The 22,863-nt window shown below is 44.7% G+C and overlaps 1 protein-coding gene across 3 annotated transcripts in view; it reads right to left on the reverse strand.

The window, feature by feature from the left end:
• Positions 1–684: 684 nt before the first annotated feature.
• The window catches only part of POR (cytochrome p450 oxidoreductase), a 624,051-nt gene continuing 601,872 nt past the window's right edge, over positions 685–22,863 (reverse strand). For all 3 annotated transcript variants that reach the window (XM_085649617.1, XM_085649618.1, XM_085649616.1), the window contains one exon: positions 685–3,642. In XM_085649617.1, the coding sequence (XP_085505743.1) occupies positions 3,498–3,642 (145 nt within the window). In that variant the 3' untranslated portion in view covers positions 685–3,497. The remainder of the gene's footprint in view (positions 3,643–22,863) is intronic.

Consider the following 22,863-nt stretch of genomic DNA (forward strand, 5'->3'; position numbering starts at 1 on the left):
AGGGGATTCCCCTTAGGACCCACATTACTGGTTTGAGGTGACGGGTAGAACTGTCCTCTCGGTATGCATTCACATATATATCTCTCTCTTTTTTCTTATTAATTGAACCCTTGAGGAACAGCATACTCCTTTTTTGTGAATTGTAGCTTGGGCACTGTATGCTGGACCTCTCCAAAAGCCCTTAATCCCCCCCTTTGTTAATGCCTTACCTGAATCCAGATTCCTAAGGGGATTTTGGCCCTTAGGTGCTTTAAGTGCAATAACAAGTCAGGTGAAGTCAAAACTTAGATTGAGAGCAGGGTCTGAGGCTGCTGGGAAACCTTGAAATCTTAAAGGAAGCAATTGCCCAGAGGAAAATCCCAGGGACTGTGTACGTGCACGTGTGTTTGTAGGACAACCATACATTTGAAGAGAGGGACCATCAAAGAACCAGTGTCTAACGTACTGTGAAAACTATATACAGCTAAAACGAGGGACTAATAGCTAAGAGTCGGGCAGAGTGACGATCAAATTAGCATTTTTCATGCATTGGAACATCACTTGTTTGATTAAATATAAAGACAAAATGTGTGCACTCTTCACACTTCATGTTTGAATGGTATTAGTCATCCTTTTAGAAGGAAAATAAAGAACAGAAGAGGGTATGCAGACGGTTGAAGACTGAACAAATAACCAAAAAGACAATTTATGATGTAGAAAATACTTTATTTTAACTACTGAAATCTAGGATACCGTTTGTACTGGATATCCAGGAGATCATTTGTGAGACCTTAACAATGAGAAACTCAGTGAGAGGGCAAATAAGAACCCCCATTTCAGAAACAGGGAAATGTTGAATAACCAGTGAAGCACAATGTTGACCAAATAGTGACAGATCCACAGTAACAAGTTATGCAGCACAAACACTGAAGTCCCCAACTGCTACAGAGAAAGGCACTAAACAAGGAAAGTCAATAAGGTCTGAAGGTATAGAATGACTCCCAGGATCTGGGAAGTGAAGGAAAGATCCTGTTTTTCCCCATATATGCATGTTTTGCAATAAATACAAACACATTTTGGAACCTGGTCCACTGTGTATCCAGCGGGTTCCACTTACTTTGGGCCATTTTTGGAAATCACCAATTGTATCTGCAAGCCCCAGATTCCAATTCATTTGGTGAAATGGAGATTCTTAAAAGAGGACATTGCCTAGAACACCCCAACTATGGACCAATAGTTTCAACCGTAACAATCGCTAAGGCGGATTTATTTCCTTTGTGGTTTTGGTACAGAGCTACTCACACCAAGTCTGTATAAACGCATGAAAGGACACTAGTAGACTTGCTCGCTTCAGATTTTGTAAACACAGCAGTATAAATTGGTAAACCACACGGAGGATGACCGGCAATAGAAATGCAAGCAGCTTGCTCTTCCCCACTTCTTTCGGTACCTACTATCCACATACACCTAATGGTAAAAGCACCTACTTCTTTACAATTCGCTTTTTTCCCTTTGGAAAATATTTGTTGAGAACAGGGTGCATACTTTCTGCAACCATACAATGATTGGCTCACTTTAATCCAACACCTAGGAATGATACCCATTCCGAAAGCGGATCAGCCTCCAGCAGCTGCGGCCTTTTTCCATCAGAAATACGCCTGCTGATCTTCACAGCTCCAACAGACACACCAAACTGAGCCAGAGCAACACTGCAGCTCCTTCTCGATTAGTGTTAATGTTTTCAAGGTACCACACTACAGAATAACTCAAGCACTTGTTATATTCTCCAATGTGAAATGATGGAAAACAATATACTTTATTCAAGGGTCAAAGATATAGTTAAAATTATTTACATTTGTTAGAAATAGTCTGCAATATTTAATTATTTTTTCTTATGACATTGCTCATAAGTTAACTACTCATTTACAAAAGGCATTAACAGTATTTTAGAATACAAAGGGTTTCCAGAGAAAAGAACATGATTGTGGGAAAGTCCAACAACAGCATTTATGGCTGCTTAACATGCATCCAGAAACTGATGGCGTGGGCTCAGAGAAGCTCTGGAACTAGCAGCACACTGGCAGCAGCGTCAGGCGCCAGCTCCTGCACTGGAGACCTTTCATTCTGAGCTGCTAAAAGAAACTCGAGGAGCCATCACTGCAGCAACGGTGTCCTACACAATGAGAGCACCTGTCACATAGGAAATAGATGGAGGTTCCCTTTGTCACAAGCCACGAAACGGACACTCGGTTATATTTCTACACAATCAGCCTGCTCTAAAGGCAAGCTCCGTTCATTAATAGTGGATGAGGTCCATTCTTTGTTTTAGTTAGTGGCACTTTTTGCACACAGACGTACATATACAGTAATTTTATCCACGGGACACACGGCAGACAATGTGAAGGTCATTACAGGGCAAAAATGGCAAGATGTCTGGTAATGATCTGGGCGCTGGTAGAGGTCTTCACTTTTGTAGAAAGATCTTCAAGTGATCGATTTTGGCGGCCGTTTCTTTATCACGTTTCTGATGTATACTCGAAGACAAAGAGAATCTGTGTCAAGGGGAAGGACTGATAGAAAAGAAGCCATAAAAAGGTAAGGACAATAGCTATTAAGGCATCACTCTTTGCACACAGCCTACTTGCAGAAATCTCTCATTAAGGTCAGAAGTCCAGCTGAGCTCGGGTGAATCTGTGCTTGTCCAATTCAGAGAGACAAGCGTCTACTGGCGTTTTGGGCTAAACTAGAACTAAACAAATGCTTGTGCAATGATGGACGCAAAGCACATGTAGGTGCGTACCAAGAATAATCACACTACATACACAGCCCACACACAAAAAGGAATGCTGCTCTCCTTACAAGAGTTTCATTACTTTGCTAAACCAGTGCTAATTTTACTTCGCAGGTTTCTTTCCTGTTTTTTTTACTTTAGAATTTGATGTGTTCTCTGCAACCAAGAAGAGTTACTACACTTCCGTCAGAGAGGTGCCTGCAGCAGGCAACACAAACTGGAATAAGTCATTTTTTTCCCTGTGAACATTTCATTAATGAGAGCACAAAGTTCAGGAGAGGCAGGGGTGAACAACCGTCATAATCCCTCTACAACAATTGATATGTAGGGAGGAAATGCATCTCCCTAACCTGTACAATCCTCAAAATGTAGAATGGTAAACTACATTACATTAAAAACTTCCGTGATTTTTTTTTTTTAAATTAAAATGTTCATGTTATGTTTCTTATTTTTAACCTTGGAAACTAGAGTGAACTCAAAGAAACTGATGGCTAGCACTTATTAATGGAATCCAACAGTGGTTGACATTAGTAATTATAAAGTTCAGACCCGCTACTCCTTCCCGAAGGGAAGGCTAAAGGAGGCCACCGTCTGCTATGATAAACCGGGGGCAAATGGGAGGAGACCATCGAGTTGTTATGCGTTCCACGGCTGTAATTCTTGTCTGTGTATCGTTTCCATGCACGTTTCTTCAACGGCCAATAGGTAGGTCTCCACCAAGATAGTTTTAGCTCCAGACATCCAGGGAGTAACGGCCCTTTGTCATTAGTTTCTTTACGTACTCCACAGCCTGAGCATGCTCCAGCTTTGCAAACTCTGCCACAATTTCATAAAAGGTGTTCTGCACATCTCGGGCCATGTACCGGGCATCGCTAAAAGCAGAGAGAAGAATCAGTAAAAACAATGAGTGAGGAGATATTGTGCGGGTGTGCCATTCATCAGTCATTTACATGCTTATTGCAAGACCTATGCAATCCCAACATAATACCAAGCCATGCATACAATCTTATGTCACAACATACGCTTGACTTGACTATTATATTGGCTGCTGCGTTGTCAGGAGAGGCATACACAAAGAAAATCATCTAGAATAATCTTTCATCCCAATAACGTACATCACAGAGTCCATTTACACATCTTTAAAACAATGTGTCAGACAATAGTTAGGGGTAAATTCGTCTATCAGTCTTACTTTAGGGAGCAGAGGTATGTTTCACTCCACGGTTATTTTGAAAGGCGGTCTTGCCAAGAGAGGCCATCCTAATTATTGAAGCTTGCAAGGAAGACTACAGAGCAAAGCATTTGGAAATTTCCAATGTCTGGGGTTAACTCAAAATATAAAACAAATCTGCTTCAGGGATCACAGAATATTCACTCTATCAATTAATTCAAAAAGCATCTTGTGCGAATTCATATTCATAATATACATAAACCGATACAGACAAGTCCAAACATTTTGCAGCTAGAACACAAATTTGGTCCATTGGGACATAGCAGCATTGATCTTTTACTGATATCGTCTTTCACTGACAGAATTGGTTTTCAAATAGGTTTCCCTTATAGTTAGGCAAAGCTGTACAAACGCACAGTACAGTAAACGTAGCTAATATCCACCTCGACACAATCAAGTTCTTATTTCCATAGTGTAGTCTAAACCTTAATTTATACCTGGGGTTTAAAGTTGAAAATTTGAGGGGTCGACTCCAACTTCAATTTACTTACAACTTCTCAATCAGCCTCAAAAACGTTTTTGTTTAGTGTGGGCATACACAGTAAATTCAAGAAAATAAAACATAGTCTCATCTTTCACAATACCATTTAATTGGTAATACTCCACTTCTATGCAATTTGTGGAAGTAGATATCTTTATTGAAGAGAAAGTCACAGATACCTCCAGCTCAGCTTTAACTCCTCTTCCTTTCAAAGGATAACAATTCCAGCCTGGCAACAGGCCTGACATTCCATTCCAAGAGATAACTCCACACATCATCCCCCTATACACCTCTTCAATAATAAGGAAACCCACAAAACATGAATCATCAAAAACTGGCTGGGGAGCACGACATTTACAGACATTCCCAGTGCTCCAAGCAGAGCCATCGGTCAGAACGATGATATTTCTTTTTACAGGTCTCACTTGCATTGATTTAGAGAACTTGCTGTCGCCTTTAGTGACAATTCCACCTTGCCTTACAACCACCCTGTCCCCTTCCTTCATTTCAAGAACTTTTGCACCATTCTTAGCATCATAATACTTCATCGCAGTCAACTGCCGCTGGGTCACACCATTTTCCACAGCAGCCTGATCGACCCACACACACTCCTTATTTTTCAGCCACCCAGGAACTTCCTTAACACCAGGCTCACGCCCCTTAAGAGAAACGAATGGTGAGACTCCAGTCACCGTGTGCGGTGTCACCATATATGACCACACCAGCTTCTTGAGCTCTTCATACCATGACAGCCTATTGGAAAGTGAGAGCTAAATGTTTTCTATTATTAAGCGGTTGATTCTCTCAAACAAGCCATTAGCTAGAGGCTTGAACATGGCGACCCTTTCAATTTTGATTCCAAGTTTGTACAGGAATTCTTGCATCTCCCTTGATACAAGTTGAACACCATTATCAGATACCAAAACTTTAGGAATTCCCTCGTTCAAGAACACTCTCTCCATAAATGCAATCACTCTCTGCAATTTAATACATTCAGTGGTTTCGACTACGAACCATTTGGAGTGATAATCCACCAGAACCATCAAGAATTTACTACGTGATCCAAGTTTAGCAATTGGACCTAAGAAATCAATTGCCACTCTTACCCATGGGCGCTTGCAAAATGAGACACACGCAAGAGTAGGTTGCTTAATTACTTTAGTCTTATCAGCTTGAGCACAGGCATGACATGCCTTCCTCACTTTCTCAAAGTCACCATCCATACCGGGCTACCAATATGACTGTTGCACTCTTCTTTTAGTCATATTTCTTCCCAAATGACCCTCATGAGCAATGTTCACAATTTTCTTCCTTAGTCCAACCGGTGGTACCAACTGACACCTTCCCAATAATCTCCCATCACACACACTTAATTCACCCTCCACATGATGGTAACTTCTAAAGCGAACATCTTCAGTGAGATCTTCGCTCCATGCCTCCAATACACACCTCACTACACGCTGCAAGATATCGTCATTTAACATAGCACTCATCCATTCCTGTTTACCAAAAGCAGCTTCTTCACTACCGCCCTTAAACACCACCTCAACCACATCATCCACATCTGCTTCAACCTCCTCCACTGGCATCCATGACAAGTAGTCTGCTACAACATTTCTCAAACCTCTAACATACTCAACCACAAAGTTGTATTCAAGAACTGACAACATCCACCTGGAAATTCTGCAAGTAACCCTACTGGTTGTCTGCCCCCTGCGCAGATAAAGTTCAACTCGTCGCCAATGTAAAGGTCCACTTCTACAGAATTTGGGAAAGTAGATATCTTAACTGAAGAGAAAGTCACAGATACCTCCAGCTCCAGCACAGCTTCAACTCCTCTTTCTTCCTTTCAAAGGATAACAATTCTAGCCTGGCAACAGGCCTGTCATTCCATTCCAAGAGAACTCCACACATTGGTTATGCTTCTCATCCTTTGCCCTGCTTGATTTGTTTCTACCCCCAAAAAGGTATGCATAGAAAAACAGACTGCCTTGTCCCTCTGTAAGATTTGAACATAAGTCAGTGTATCCTCACCCAGCCTTAATCACACAGAAGGTTTTTTTTTTTACTGAACTCCAGCCTAATCATTTCTTGGGGTGTACTTTATCTCAATCTAAAATTATTCAGAAACTAATTGCACTTAAACAGTCTTCATTTCAATTTAATGAAGTATGTAATTGCAATGTAACTGGGAATGGAATTATTCTTATGCAAAGCCATTTTTAGCACAGAAGGAAAGGAAACAGTAAGAAAGCTAACATGAAGTCTCCTTATTAAGGCCCACTTCTTGAGTTTTTCCGATGCGGAGGACCCCAGGAGAAGGAGGAGTTATGATGGACTCCCAAATACCCATATTCCTTAACACACTCAATTTCACCTCTACTTATGATTCATGATAGGGCATTTGTTCCATTCTTGAGTATCATTGTTTTGTCTTTGGTAGATTAATAATGAGATGATTTAGTTGATTATATACAAAGAGTAGAAAAAGACCCTACAATCAAATAGAGTTAGTTTGCATCAATGCAAGGTCATGAGCATTGTCTAAAAGAAAAAAGTGATGTGCTCAGCGCTTTGGTAGACATTCTTTTTAGTGTGAAGAACCACCCCATTTTAAGTCGGTATCTTATTAAAGAATCCGACTGGCTTATATATTTAAACCTGCTCCGGGGTGTCCTCCTGTAAAACCATAAAATATTAATGTCAATTTCAAGCTTTGCAAATTTACGCAACAATCTGCCTTTGCCAATTTTATCAATATTCTGCCTCTGCCAATGTTATCAATAATCTGACTGTGTCAATTTTATCATGGGTAGTGCTAAAGCAAATATAACAACTGTTTTGCCTACTAGCTGGCTGTTTTTTTTATCCTGTTTGCAACATTTGACAGGACAGGCGCATTATGGGTAAAAATAAAGAAGGGAGGTGGGGCCACGCTACCCCCTCCTGGAGCCAATAATGGCCCAGTGGACCCCCCCCCCCCACCGGGATAGCTCATACTATGTCCCAGGGTGCCACCCCCTGGACATAGGCTATTTGCTATGGCTTTACTGCTCCCACCTAAACTGCTATTAAACAAATGCTCTTGCTTGCTGAAAGTGGTGCACAATTGCTTTTTCGGAGAGGGAGCTGCATGTTAGTAGCTCCCTCTCTGTAAAAGTATTGCTGGCTTCTGCAGGAGGAGGAGAGCCGGCAGTGACCCCAGGGGCCTTGACGTTCCCTCCCCCTGCAGTCTCCATCATTGCTTGTTGGGTGCCCTGGGTGGGACCAGGGCACCCACAACAGACGCCGGGCCCTGGGGAATTGAGTTCCTTCCCAGGGCCAAATCGGGCTAGGAGGGGGCCACACAGCCCCCTTTCCCATATTCTTTATGGTAATGAAAAGAAATACAAAAGCCGGGCCATGCGGAATGGAGTCCCTAGGGCTGAAATCAACCCAGGAGGTGGCTGTGGGGGCCCTTCTCCCCCATGGAAAGGAGGCCTAGCCACTGGGGATGGGGTCCCCGGGCTGAAAAGGGCTCGTGGAAGGGGGGCCACGTGGCCCACCTCCTCTGATAAAAAAAAGAAAAAAAACAGCAGAGGACCCACCCCCTTTTAGCACCACTCTGCAAATGCACCTCCTGGTGCACTACTAGTTGGGGGTGAAGTACCCTTTCCTCTAGCGGGTCCTTGGCGTCCAACGACCCTTGCTGTTACCTCCAATATGTCCCACACAGCGAGTGGTGAGAGGTTGTTGGAGGCAAGCATGCCTTCTGGTGCAGTAGTAGTTGAGGGATGAAGCCCCCTGGCTGATGAGGCTCATGGGGGCCAACTACCCCTTCTGCTTCCTCCAGTAGTTCCCACACAGTGAGTTAATGAAAGGTTGTTGGAGGCAACACCCCCTTTCTCCACCACTCAGTAAGCACGCTTCTGGTGCACTAGCAGCTGAGGGATGAAGTCCCCCTGGCTGTTGAGGCTCATGGGGGCCAACTACCCCTTCTGTTACCTCCAGTAACTCCCACATAGAGGAATTGCTGAAAGGTTGCCGGAGACCAGGCCCTCTTTCTCCACCACTCTGCAAATGCGCCTCCTGGCGCACTGCTGGTTGGGGGAATGAAGTGCCACTCGGCTCCACATGGTCCTTGGGAGCCAACAAGCCCTTCTGTTACCTCCAGTAAGTCCCACAGAGTGTGATTGCTGAGAGGACTTCAGAGGCGACGCCCCCGTTCTCCACCACTGTGCCAAAGTGCCTCCAGGTCCACTACTGGTTGGGGGATGAAATCCCCATGGCTCTAGAGTGTCCTTGGGGGCCAACAAGCCCTCCTGTTACCTGCAGTAAGTCCCACACAGCGGAAATGCTGAGAGGTCTTCGGAGCCCCACCCCCTTTCTCAAACTCTCTACAAACTTAACAAGTTAAAAAACCATAGAAATTCACCCAAAAAACCAAAGGTTAAAGGGTGGCCATAGTTAGGAAATAGAATTTAAAAAAACCCATAGAAATTCACTGAAAAAACAAAGGTTTTTAGTCCAATCCTCCCCCAAGGGGGGCGTGGGACCACTAGACACCAAGGAATGTTTCTGTATGTGGGGTGAGCTGCCCCTGGGGTAAAGGTTGCTTACTTCTGTGAAGCCAATTTCTTGCCATCGCTTTTATCACCCTTGGGGGCAGATTAGCCGTTTTTGTTGACGAACTAATCCTCCCACCCCTTCCCTGGAGCAGACTTCATTGGGTTTTATAACATTGACTATTTTATTTCTGATCATCTGCATTTGTGAACTTAATGAGTTTTTCGTTTTTATTGAAGTGAAAAGCCATAAAGTTCCTGGTTGGCGAATCCTGCTTACGGTTTCTGCAGTGCATGATCTGCAGTTTGAGCTTCATGAGTTTCGAAAGGAAACATTTCTTTAGAATGTTTCCTTCAAATGATCATCATTACCCTGCTTGAATGTTTTTTTTTTTTAAACTCTGTAATTATTTTGCCATATATAGCTTATGCTTTGTTGTGGTCTACATTCTTCACTGAGTATTCAATTGACTCCCTGGTTGTCATTCCGCTTTTGGAGTGAAATGAAAAAATGTTTGAGAACTTGCCATACCACTTTTCCCAAAACATCACCGTTGGCAAATTCTACACAGGAGGGCAATTATTTAAAGAATTGTTTAAAGTGGGCACTGTGCATGTAGCTCAATTCGCTCTAACCCTAAAGGATACCCTAAAGAGCTTGTGTGTAAGAAACTTTAAAGGATACCGAGCAGTGCCTTACATAACAATAAACTAGTTGCTTTGACATTTTCAGACAGAAGACATGTCCACATGCTCACAACTAATCACAGAGAAAGCACTTCATCCATACCTGCTTGGGGTCAGGTAGCAGTAGTGCACAAAATAGTGTGCATTCTAGACTACAACAAGCACATGGGAGGTGTAGATAGAGTAGATCAAAGGTTGGAGCCTAACAATGCTGCTTGGAATCATACATCTGGTACAAGAAGTTAGCTGTTAGTTTGCTTCATTTGGAACTTTAAATGCTTATATTGTTTTCAAAGATCATTATCCAGATTCCAGGATGACTATAGTACAGTTTGAGCAGTCTATATTAGGCTTCCTTGTTGCAGTTCAGCAAGTGTTTATAGAATTGAAGAGGTTGAAGACGTGGCCAGATGGAAGACTACCACTTTTCTGAACACATTCCTTCAACACCCAAAAGCCCTTCTCTGTTGGAGATGTAGAGTCTTTCTAAAGAGTACGAAAGGAGAGTCACATATACTTCCCTAAGTGTCCTAAACTTGCCTGCGTGCCTCTACATGTTTTAAGGTGTACCATACGCAACCAAAGTATTGGGAGCAACCAAGATAGTAAAAGGCAACTGAAATTATGGTCCGTATTGCTATATATTTTGACACCAGGTAGCCAATTGTTTGATGCGTTTAGTAACACTTGTGCATGCTGGCCTAGTTGTTTTTTTTCATCTTTAACAATATGTGGGTAATTTCTATATGTGCGTGTTTGTGTGTGTGTAAAATGTTCATAGTGGGACTATTTTAGAAGTGAAAGTTGAATAGAACTTCATGGTGATGACTGAGTGGCTGATTTGTGTGTTGGTATTGGTGGCTGGCTGGCGGTGCATGTAGTGGTGATAGATCGGCGGTGTGGGTGTAGTGCCGGTTAATTATCAGTGTGTGTGTGGGACATGTTGACTGGTGGAGTGTGGTTTGATTGGTGACTGGCTAGGAGTGTGTGTTTAGTCTCTGTCTGGCAGTGTATTTGTAAGTTGGCTGATGTCAGGGTGACCGGTGGTGTGATTGGCTTGTCAGTCCTATGGCCATATAAAATTGAGGGACCCTTGAATGGCGCAGTTTCTTGATGTGAGTGTTGTATTGTGTTGGGCCCACAGATGGCTGTGTGAATGGTTTTCTGTGTGCGATGCACAAAAGGTTTATCAATGACTTGCAAATCGGTTTGTGCCTTCACATGGCTTTTGGGCTCACATGCTCTGAGTTATAGGTTCAGTATTCATAAATTACAATTCTTATTAACAGTGATTTTTGCACTCATTTTTAGGTCTCGCCTGACCCAGCGCATGCGCTGGTCTGGCGAGACTTATTGAGAGGGCTCCAAAAAATAATACCAGGCCAGCCTAGAGCTACACCGCGCTTTACCGCGCGCCGCTGTTTACCGCGATTACTTTCACTTTCGCGGCCGCTTTGCATAGCCAATAGGTCTTGTTTTTTTATTACAACCGTACACTGCTTAGCAGCGGCGCTGATTCCTACATCGGTGGCCACACACGCACACTGGCCGAAGGCGCGCTTGTTGTCTGGGGTCTGGCAAAGTTCGACCTCCGTGTCTGTGTCTTTCTACACGTTGTTTATTTCTTTTATATTCTTCGAGTCGTGCGTGCGTGTGCAACAGATGGGGTTCGGCTGTAGGGCTTCTGATCAGCATATGAATTTGAGTAATGGAGGTTACGTGGACGTTACAGCTTACTGTGACCATCACCCTTTAAATGTTATTGCCTTCAAGTCGGAGATCAACACACATTTATTTTTCAAAAACGTTTCCATTTATTATATCTTTCCGTTTGGCAGTTCATTCCCGTGTCCTCCCCTGCATTAGAGTGCAAAGTCTGATATTAAAAACCTGGGATCGCGTAAGTGCATGCCGAGTATCCTGCCTGCCATATCATTAGCAGCGTAGAGCCATTTCTAACCCAAATAGCCTCATTAAAGCACTTAATGATGATAAATGCACATTGCCGTAGGTCCTTTTCACGCGTGTCTCGAGATGCTATGGCATCATCATTTCTCTGAAGCTTTTTTATTCAGCTAATCGTGATCTATCACTGAATCAAAGAGCACCCTTTTGAAGTGTACAGGGGGACTCTATTTATTTCTTCCTCCACTATGTCCCACTCAGTTCACAGGAATGCAGCTATACACAAGCCTGTGCGGGGCAATTCCTCCCCTCCACATATCTTCACAAGATAGGCCTAGGCTTCCTAAAATGGAACCCAGGGTCCTCCATGTAATGTGCAAGTGTTGTCACACTTGCACTCAGTGTATATACACACCACACATACTGTAAAGTACTGTCACCTCCATGTATTGTACCACACCTAGTGCACATACATCCAGCACACACAATCAGTGTGAGCACTGCTCAGTACTGTATACTTTCTGTATTGTGCCATGGTGTGCTATTTGGAAACATACACACTGTCAGCTCACACACACACTCACCATGCCTGCAGCACAACACTGCACCCTTCATGTATTTTACTTCTCACAAGCACACATACACCAAGCACATGCTTTCATTGTGCATGCACTGCACACCACTACATCTCTCATTTAAGGTATCCTCACATGCATATATACACCCAGTACACGCCCTCACCCTACATGTACTGCACATCATTTATCCATCCCTGTACTGTGCCCTTCCCAGGCACACATACATCCAGTGTAGAGTTTACATCTAACTGATGTAGGCCAAGGTTAAGTTAAGCACACAGAAGTCGAAATTTAAAAAAGGTTAGTGAACCTGTAGGCCTCACTACAGTGACATAAGGCAAAACCTGCTCATTCCTACTGATCACTTCACAGTATGCTGCCACCACTACGCTCGCACTGCTTAGCTCTTGGTGAAGGCAGTAGACTTCCACCACAATGAGGGTAGTGCTTTGGGCACCCTTTCCGGTTCAACAAGACTGCAATCCATGAGACAGGCCTATGTCATTGTGCACACGCATAATATGGGTTTGCCTACAACAATAAAAATCAGCATTAGAAACCCAGACAACAGTACAGTTGGGAACTCTAGGCAGGGGTACATGTCTTTTCCCATGCAGAGAATTATTTCGTCCCGTCAAGGACTGAGAGGATGAACTGCTCTTCATACCAGACATTGCTGTCAATGCAGTAGTGCTCCGTGCACTGATGCCCGGGTTGTCGTTTAGCAGATGTCAGGGACTGGCATTCCTCAGCCAATGCAGTGGTTGCAGCCTTAACCCCGGTGGATTGGGCTCTCATAACGTCTGAAGTTTGCATCAGGGCCAGTGCTTAGCAAAAATGAATGCAGGACTATTCACCTTAACAGGGACCTCTTCAGCACAGCCTTGCCCTACTTTGCTCCGAAGAACTCCACAAGAGTTGATTGTAAACTTTTTGGGTGTAGCCTGTGGAGCCTCTTCTACACAATCCAAGTGTGAGAGGGAGCAAAGAAATCATGTTAGAGTGAACATTAAGCAATGTGGAAGGGAGTCACGATTGTTGACTAGAATTCCATACGAGTCCCTAGCACCAACTTGCCTTGAAAAAAGGTTGTGTAGAGCGGGTGCATCAAAAGGTCATGAACTTCATTATTGATAAGCTGACGTAATCGCAATGAGGAAGAAGGTCTTAAGAATTGGGAGACGCAGCGAGTAGCAATGTACTGGCTTGAAATGTGTAAAAGTAAGAAATGTCAAGATCAAATTCAGGTCCCACTGTGGCACTAAACGTTAAATAAATTCAATCACAACAGGTGATTAAAACAAGGACGTCTGGCAAACGTAGAAAGGCCAAAATCGGAAATAACTTAATGGTGCTCACGGCAAGACTTTGCTGGGCCAAATATAACATCACATAACATAGCATGAAAAAAAAGACACCCTACAGTTTATTTGTAAAGGGTCAGTCTTGCACATATCACAACATGCCACAAACTTGTCCCAGTGTGGAAGGAGGATTGGCAGTAAGGATTACTTACACCACCTACGGCAGTAGATCAAATGCAGTCAGTTCCCTCTGGTTATACTCTATGAATGTAGGAATATACTCCATGGATTCAGGAGGTCTTTGCAAAGTGGTAGTGTGATCAGAGGACAGATACTCATTCCCAGAAGTTCTGGATACCACACACTCTTGGTTCAATCCAGAGTCACTTAGATGACCTGGGACCAGCGATTTATGATCTTTTACAGACTTCTGGGCAAGAGATGCAGGGATGTGAAGACGTACAAAAGTCCCCTGTCCCATTCCAGTCAGAATGCATCTCCAAGCACGTGTTCTAGTGGAATCTTTCAACACTGTGCGTTCGAAGATAGTGAAAAGATCTAGCTACGGTTCTCCCCACTGCTTGAAGATGCCCTGTACCGTCCAGGGATGTAGATTCCACTCATAATCCACAAAGAGACACCCTGCTCATTTTGTCTGCCTTGGCATTCACAGCGTGCCAGGTGTATCGCCACCAGGAAAATGCCTTGATTTTCCACTCCCTTCCAGAGGCGCACAACTTCCTGACACATGAACCAAGATCCCGCTCTGCCCTGTTTTTTGCAGTACAACTTGCCGGTGGTGTTGTCCACGAGAACCTGCAACAGCCTCCCCTTGATAAACTGCTGGAAGGCCTTCAGAGTCACGCAAATTGCCCGCAACTCCAGCACACAGATGACCTCCCCCAGTCCAGCAGAGATGCATCAGTCACTACTGTAGCTCTGGGTGAGAAGGGAAGAGGGGCCTCCTGCTTGACAAACTGCATTCTAGCTGCCACCATTGCAGATCATAAGCCGTCTCCTCAGAGACTTGAATGGCATTGGTCAGACTGCCTTGATGCTGGGCCCATTGAAACTTGAAATCTCATTACAGAGCCTGAATGTGCCATCTGGAATAGCTGATGAGGACGATGCAGGACGATACGAGGCCAAGAAGCCTCACAGCTGCTCTCATCGTGATCCAAGAGAGAGTCTGAAACATCGGGGTCATAGCAACTGGCTGCAGCATGGCAATGCCCTGAACTTCAGTGTGTGCAGTTTTGCTCCAATGAGTGAAAACCCCTGGAGAACTCCGGTGGAACTTCAGCTTGTTGAGATTGAACACTAACTATGTCCAGAGGTTCACAGTCATCCGGAGATGATCCACACTGTACTGTGGCTAGCCTGCCTTTAACAGCTGCTGCTCGAGGTGGGGTAATATTGATATCCCTGAACTCTGAAGATAGGCCTCGATAACATCATCACTTGCATGTGAGGCCAAAAGGGAGCGCAGCAAACTGAACAACAAATTACTCACTTTGGTAATGCCTTATCCAATACAGACTAACTAGCCACAGATTCCTTACCTTAGAATTATACCCAGCGTGCTGACAGCAGTTTTTTTTTGCGATTTTCCATGCCCGGAGCATGGAGCCACGTAGAACACTGACCATTGGTATGGAAAACTAGGGCCCTGAAAAGGTATCAGCCCTCTCCAGAAATCTGTTCAAAGAGCAGGGAGGATGGGTGGGTAAGGAATCTGCGGCTAGATAAAGTTGTCGTACAGTTTCCACTAGGCTCGGCGCATTTGTTGGGCTACATAAATGTTAGGATTGGTGCCAGACTGATTCTATGCACCACCTCAGGATATGCTGTCCTACAGGCCAGCTAGCATACAGTGGCACCATTAGTCCCCCTAGACGGGTACCTAATGGTTTGGGCAACCTCAGAACATGACAACCCTAATCCCTCCCAAGAATTGTGGTAACAGATCCAACACCTTACAAGAAGGACACAAAGGAGCGCTTTCAATAGTTCAGGAACCATCGTGATATTGTGATTCTCGTATAAATATATGCGCTGCAATGATCAATAGACAGAAGCAGATACAAAATGATAAGAAGTATGAGGACGGTGAAGAGAATGAATAATTCCACCACTGTGCTAAAACAGTGCATATATGCTAGCATGTAAGTACTGAGTATAGTGTACTCCTACTATGCGTTCCCTTACCTAGTTGTCTGTGCTCTGCCAAGAATCCCCTATAGGACGATCTAACTCTCCATTACCTGAAGGCAAGGTATGTAGGTCCCTCACTTGGCTACAGGTTTGACATCCCTCTTCGGAGAGGGATTAACAGGAACCAGCTAAACAGAAATGCGAACACAGTGATGACCTCGCAGGTGACAGCCAAGTGCTCCTCTGCTGAACACAGATGTGTGTGCACTTATAACAATGGCATCCATGTTGCTGCCTCAGCCTAGCTGACATTGTTTGTCTCTTGAATGGCAACGTCGCCTGATGAATGAAATAACAAATAACATTTGCACAATGTGTGTCGGGCCTTGTACGAAATATTCATGATGTTGCGATAGTGTTCTTGCGAAGAGGTTTAATAAGCGGAGTGGTTTAGGAGAAACTAACCCTGCACTGCTACGCAAGCAAATGTATGTCAAAAGTTATCATGTGAAAGAGAAGGGAACTTAAGAAACGTGTGCAGGTTAAAATGACAGTTTCTTAACTGGCCTAACTGAGCAGTATAACAGAGTCTCTATGAGAAAAGGCGTTGCCAAAGTTTAGTATCTGGTCCATCAGATAGAGATTTCTAGTCGCAGATTCCTTACCGTAGAAGAAATAGCCAAGCAATACCTCCCCGGAGATGGGTTTACGAAACCGACAAAAAAGTCCTGCCGGACCGAATGAGCAAAGTGCCCATCTCAACAGACCTGTCTGTCCAGGCAGTAATGCTTCATAAACATATGTAGAGTAGCCCTTGCACCACCTCTGGATGGAGACGCCATGTGTTGAACCGCCAGAGATATGCCCGGATGTTTCAGCCATGTCCAGAGACGTAGGACCTCTTGACAGAGGGTCCATGGCCCTACTCTGCCCTTCTTGTTGCAGTACTACATGGCAGTGGTGTTGTCCATGAACACCTGCATTAGCCTTCCCTTGATGGAGGGTAGAAAGGCTTCCAATGCCAGCTGGAGTGCCCAGAGCTTCAGTAGGCTGATGTGAAGTCTGGATTCCACTGGAGAATAGAGTCTTCTGATCTCCTCTTCTCCCAGATGGCCATCCCATCCTGTAGGAAAGTGGGTTTCTGTCGCAGTAACCCACCCCCCACACTTCTTGCCTGTCACTTGATGCACTTAGACTTGATGTGCCCTGGGTCCCTCTGCCAATCAGGTTCCCACGGCCTACGTTCTTTCCAAAAACTGGACCTCTGTATCCATAACTGGCACATCTCTGGCCACAGGTATGCCCCTTGTACAAGGTACCAAGGGCACTGTGACCAGTGAAGGCCTTTAGGGGTTACAGAACCTCTTGTGTCCCTTAGAGACCTTGCAACTTAACACCCACACATTGCCATTGCAGGCTGTGTGTATTGGTGCAGAGAAAAGTGAACGGTCAACATGGCAAACAACCCGGACCCGGTAGGAGTGGGTAGGTCCTGAGACGACGTGATACTGGCACGCACTACATGAGGAACTCCTTGTGTACAACCTACCGAGTACTGTTGAAGCCCGGTTAGTCCTTAACATTGGGTAGTTCCAGTACTACCAGGTACACAACTAGGTAGTTGTATGGTTGATGCGAGTATGCATCCACATCACCATTTCTGAGTTGAAGATAGTTTTCATTTTTCGTTCCTGACCAATCGCCTGTAGACTATACACTGAGCGAGAAACATGTTGACCTGTCACCAATAAGTACGCCTAATCTAAGACATTAGCTTAGTCGAGCGCCTTATTGATTGTTTTTACTTCGGGTAGGAGACCTATTGATTAAAAATTGCTGTCGCTGGTACTCCCAACCCTATTTTAGATACACTCCAACCTTATTCATCTACACATATTTGGCCCCTCACCCCCACTTCACCTTATGGCTGTTGGAAAAAGATCTCCGCTAAAGTGCCCCTACTATAGGGTGCCCGTCGGGTTTTGCACTGCCGATCCGACAAGGAGCAGCCCAATGATGAAGCATGACACCCTAATGGGTGTGTTAGGGCATTATAATCCAACAAATGGATTGCCAACTTTGAACCACTCTGGTCGGGTTGGTTTAGATTCCCTTCCCTCCGACTCACACTTCTGAGGAACAGCATAACCTTTTCTGTAAACAACCCTGTGTGCCATGCCTGCAACCCACTGCCTGTGGCCTACATAAGTCACCCCTCTAGAAGGGTGCACTAGACCACAGGTGAGAGTACAGTTGCATGAGCACCAGCTTTTGTTTCTAAGTTCTCATCCAAATCAGTCACCATTAAGAAAATCATTAATGAATGTTGGGATCTTTTGCAGAACGAATCGGAGATCAGAGGACTGTTCAGAGATAAACCTCTTTTTGCTTACACTAGGACAAATAATATCAAGGAATTATTGACCACACCCAAGATATCCAATCAAAAACAAGGCAACACCAAAAAGGCTTACAATTGCATTCACTATAATAACTGGCAAAACCATCACACACCCTAGAACAGGTGAGCAAGTCAAATTCAGACATACAGCAGATTGGAGTTCAGCCAATGTCAGTTATTGCATCAAATGTCCATGCAGGCTCATGTACACTGGAAAAACAGAACGCAAGACTAAAATCTGTATGACAGAACACAAAAGCATGATCTGCAATACAAACACTAACTCCATCCTAGTTGTTGATTGGTTAGAATACAGACATAATAAAGCCCAATTAACATTTTTAATTTTGGAGACGGTGACAATAAGTCCTGATAAAGATAATTCATATTTTGTATCACAGCGAGCAACCTACTGGATGAAAAGATTAAACACCATGAAACCCCGTTAGGAATGAATAACAAAATTGATACGAGTTGTTTTATATGAACGGACCACTTCAACATGAATGTAAGTGCTTGGTATCAGTTGATTTCCGCTTAAACAATCGGATACATGCATTTTCCAGAAATTTGCGGTCTGTGTTTTTAAGAAAACTGGAATTATGTTGTTCAAGCTAATCACCTTTTTTAATGGTTGACTGTGAGCAGGAACATAGGAGTTCATCAGTATATATCATCCCAAACATATGCGATTTCGCGTTTACACATTGGAGCGGGTTCACCACTCATCACACTTATTATTATACATGTATACATTTGTCATGAGAATTTTAGAAAAATTGGGTTTTTATCACCTCTTTTACTTACACATCGTCGTACAAAGAAGCAAGAGAGCTCAGTATCTACTTTGCTTATGGCATTGTTAATAATCCTCTGGTAGAGCAGTGTGATCTCAAATCTCTTTGATTTGATAGATCAGGTATCACTACTAGAGCAGTCAATGGTCTTGATTTCACGTTAGGGGCGGTAGATCATGGCAACAGAGTTTACTTAAGGAACTGAGAGCATGTTAGTCAAGTTTCCATTTTTATGATGAAAGATGCCCATTGCGCGTGGGTATTTTAAAAGGGGTTTCGGCAATGAGAGTAATTGAGTGTGTGGATATCTTTGATTGATAGGACGGATAACATACAGGTCCAGCAGAGTCAGAGTAAGCGTATTCTTGCACCTAGAGAGTTTTGAATAGTCACATAGCAAAACTAAGGTTGAGACTAGCAGTCACACTGAAACGGGTGTTTTAATTTTGCTTCATAGCGAAGTTCCTAATTCAGTCTAAGGATGATGTTTCTGATTTTGATTACCGCACTCTAAGGGTATTGATCAAAGGCATATACATGAAGGTGAAATACATTAGTTCAATGCAGTAGAAATCAGAGCTTTTTTGTTTTGTTTCCTCTTACGGTTGTCTATTACTTTCAGAGTATGAAAATATGGGACTGAGTTTGATTACGGCATTTAGAGGCGAGGACTTGCATTTTATAACTAAATCAGAGATGTGAGCAAACATTGGCCATGTTTTTAGCTGACCATGGTGACAATTGGAATACATTTTCAATTCACTTAATGGGGTATGCATGATTTATATTGTAGATGAAAGTTTTTCATTAGGGAAGTGTTAGACCTGTCAGCCCTTTGGGTGGTCCCTCCTCATCATTATTTATTTTGTCCCACTTTTGCCTCAAACCCTGTTATAATTTTTCCTTTTTGGGAACCACCAGACTTTTTAGTGTTGATGCAGGGTCAGGGAGCCATTTTCCCTACCCCTGGAACTTCTGTCTGAGGGCCTGAGACACAAAATGGTGGCCATCCATTGTCACCTGTGACATCATCAGAACTCACTGGAGGTTTCCAGAACATTCTAGAACCCTGTGACAGTGGGAGGCAGTTTAGAATGTTGGGAGGCCATCTCAGAGTGGCAGTTGGCAACTGACTGGAGAAGAGAGAGGACAGAGACAGAAGGAGGTCGGAGTAAGGCAGCAGAGGTGGAAACCAGTGCTTGGAGTGGGGTCCAGAAACCCACCCTTGATGCTAGTCTCTACTGACCAAGCCCAACCTAAAGCCCTGTGTGGGATCAAGAACAGAAGAACCATCTTAAAGGACGGAATAATTGAAACAGGCCTTAAAGAAGAAGAACAGCAAGTTCCTGACCTGTTCAGCAGTGTCCTCCTGGAGTCCTGACGTCGAGAAGCCTGGAGACCTGGGGCCTGAGGTAAAGAAGCGGCGCTGACAGAAAACAGTCGTCGTACCCGGAGCCGCCAGAGGTCGAGTGAGGGCGCCGACGGAGGTCGTGGAGAGTCACCGGAGGTCGAGTAAAGAGTAACCCGAGGTCGAGTGAGGGCGCCGACGGAGGTCGTGGAGAGGCGCCGGAGGTCGAGTCGGGAGTCACCTGAGGTCGAGGTGAGGCGTCGACGGTGGAGTGAAGTCCGCCCACCGGAGTTGCCGGAAACCGAGGGGAAGCGCGCCGGAGGTCGGGAGTGGAGATCGCACTCCGGAGACACCAGGAAGTGGGGAGTCCGAGTCCCTGTGACGCCGGAAGGTGACATCGAGTCGAGACCGCCCAGCGACATCGAGTCGAGACCGCCCAGCGACATCGAGTCGAGGCCGCCCAGCGACATCGAGCCGAGGCCGCCCAGCGACATCGAGCCGAGGCCGCCCAGCGACATCGAGCCGGAGCCGTCACACGGCGCCGAGCGGAGCCGATCATCATGAAAAGGGCAGTAAGTGGTAGAGGGGGTATCTGAGGCCCTGTGGAGCCCTAAAAGACCATTCTAGGGGCTAAAGGGGTGTTAGAATCAGCCTGAGAGTGCCAGGGGTGAACTGAGACTGGTACAGTGACCTACATAAAGAGCTGTGTGGTTTGGAAGGCCAGATCTGTAGTTTACTCTTGTTCTGCCTCAGCTTAGGCCCCAGCCTTGACCAACCTAGGTGGGACACCCCCATGCCAACCAAGTGTCCTTAAGTGGTGTATGGGCAAAGTAAAACCAAGTGACCTCATGTAAATGATTTGAATTGTCACTGTCATTGATTGTTTTACCTTATTTATTGAAAGTGCTTTATTTATTGTCATCCACTAATTTATTCCTGCACTATATTTATTGTCTGACTGAATTTATTTGCCATCCGTATTTATTGTATCTCTATTTATTCCTTGCTTATTTATGACCTGAACCTATTTATTGAAATCCTGAAGTAGTATTATTTATTTGACCTGCTCTTTCAAGAAAAATCTTATTGTCTTGTATTTATGTAATGAAACCTGCAACTAAGAGAAAATAAGATAAAGACATATATATTTTCAACTTGACTTGCATCATTTTTACGGTGTAGTGTCGTTTTTGGAACGCATGAACGCATGGTTATTGTGAGGGTGTGACGTACGCTTAACACGGTGCCTGAGCCCAACCGCTCGAGCCAAGCTACCATTGTGCTGGGAACCTGGTGACTGCTAACCTGGTTGCCCGGTTTCCAACATAAAATTGGTGTTCAGTGGTGGGATAGAGCTGTGCTTGCGTCCACTCAACAATAACTGTGGGTAGTCCATAGGCCTACACCGGGAGTTTTCTCCAAGCGGACTTCCTAATTTTGAGTTTTGTTTTTTCCAAATTTACTTCTGGTGGTGGGAGGAGGTATTACAAAAGGTACCCCCCTGCATAACTTCTGTAAGCAACTGTCTTCTATCCTGAGTGGGCAAAATGGAGTTTGTGTTGGAGGATGTGGAAACTTATACTGTGGCCCAACTCAGGGAGTTTTGTCAGAGAGAGGGGGTGTTTTGTCCCCAAGGTGCAAAGAAGGGTGAGCTCCAGACCAGCTTAAGGGCTTGGTGGGAGGCACGACGAGAAAGTAAGGTTGAGAAGGAGGACAGGGATGGAGAGCCTGACAGCGAGGGGACTGGTTTGTACCAACCTGAGGTGGGGGACCTAGTAGCGGGGCCCAGAACACTTTCAAGGAAGGGCAGCAGTGTCTCTAGCAACGGCTTACTAGAAGCAGAATTCGTTGACCGGAGGGAGAAAAGACAGCTCACATGGGATTTGGCGAAGCTGGAGAAAGAAAAAGAGGAACGGAGGATGGCTCACGAGTTGAGGCTCAGGGAGATAGATCTCCAGATCCTACAGGTCGGGGCACACACTGTTCCTAATGGTGGCAGCGAAGAAAGAGAAATCACCAGGGAATCCAAACCCTATTTGCCAAAAGACATAGTAGCTAGCTATAGTGTGGGTGATGATATCGCCAAGTGGCTAGCGGCCTATGAGATCTCATTAAGAGTCCATGGGGTTCCAGAGAAGTATTGGGGAGGGGGATTGTATAAATACATGCCTCCAGCTGGTAGGGATACATTATTGGCCCTGGAGCAGGATGAGCAGACCCACTACCCCACCATGAAAGTGGCGCTCGTGAGGAAGTTTGGACCAACACCCGAGAAGTATAGACAGAAGTTCCGGGGTAGCCACAAACTGGGCACACAGAATTGGGTGGATTTCCTGGACTATGCAAAGAAGGCATTAGAGGGTTGGATACAAGGCAGTGAGGTGAGGGACTACAAGGGGTTGTTTGATTTGATGTTGAAGGAACACCTGCTCGAAAAATGTTTCCCTGAACTGTGTCAACACCTGGTGGATAGCAAGCTGACCAATCCCCGGAAGCTTGCTGAGGAGGCGGACATTTGGGCTAGTACCCGGGTGTCCACAAGGGGGACTGGAGGGGACTCTCAAAAGACCGGACAGGGCGCCCCCCAGAAGAAAGAGGGAGGGGAAAAGAAAACGGAGTTCTCTAAAGGCCCCCAAAATAGTTTCCAAGGGAAGGGAACAGGA

Source organism: Triturus cristatus, chromosome 3_2 (assembly GCF_964204655.1).
Source record: "Triturus cristatus chromosome 3_2, aTriCri1.1, whole genome shotgun sequence".
NCBI lineage: Eukaryota > Metazoa > Chordata > Amphibia > Caudata > Salamandridae > Triturus > Triturus cristatus.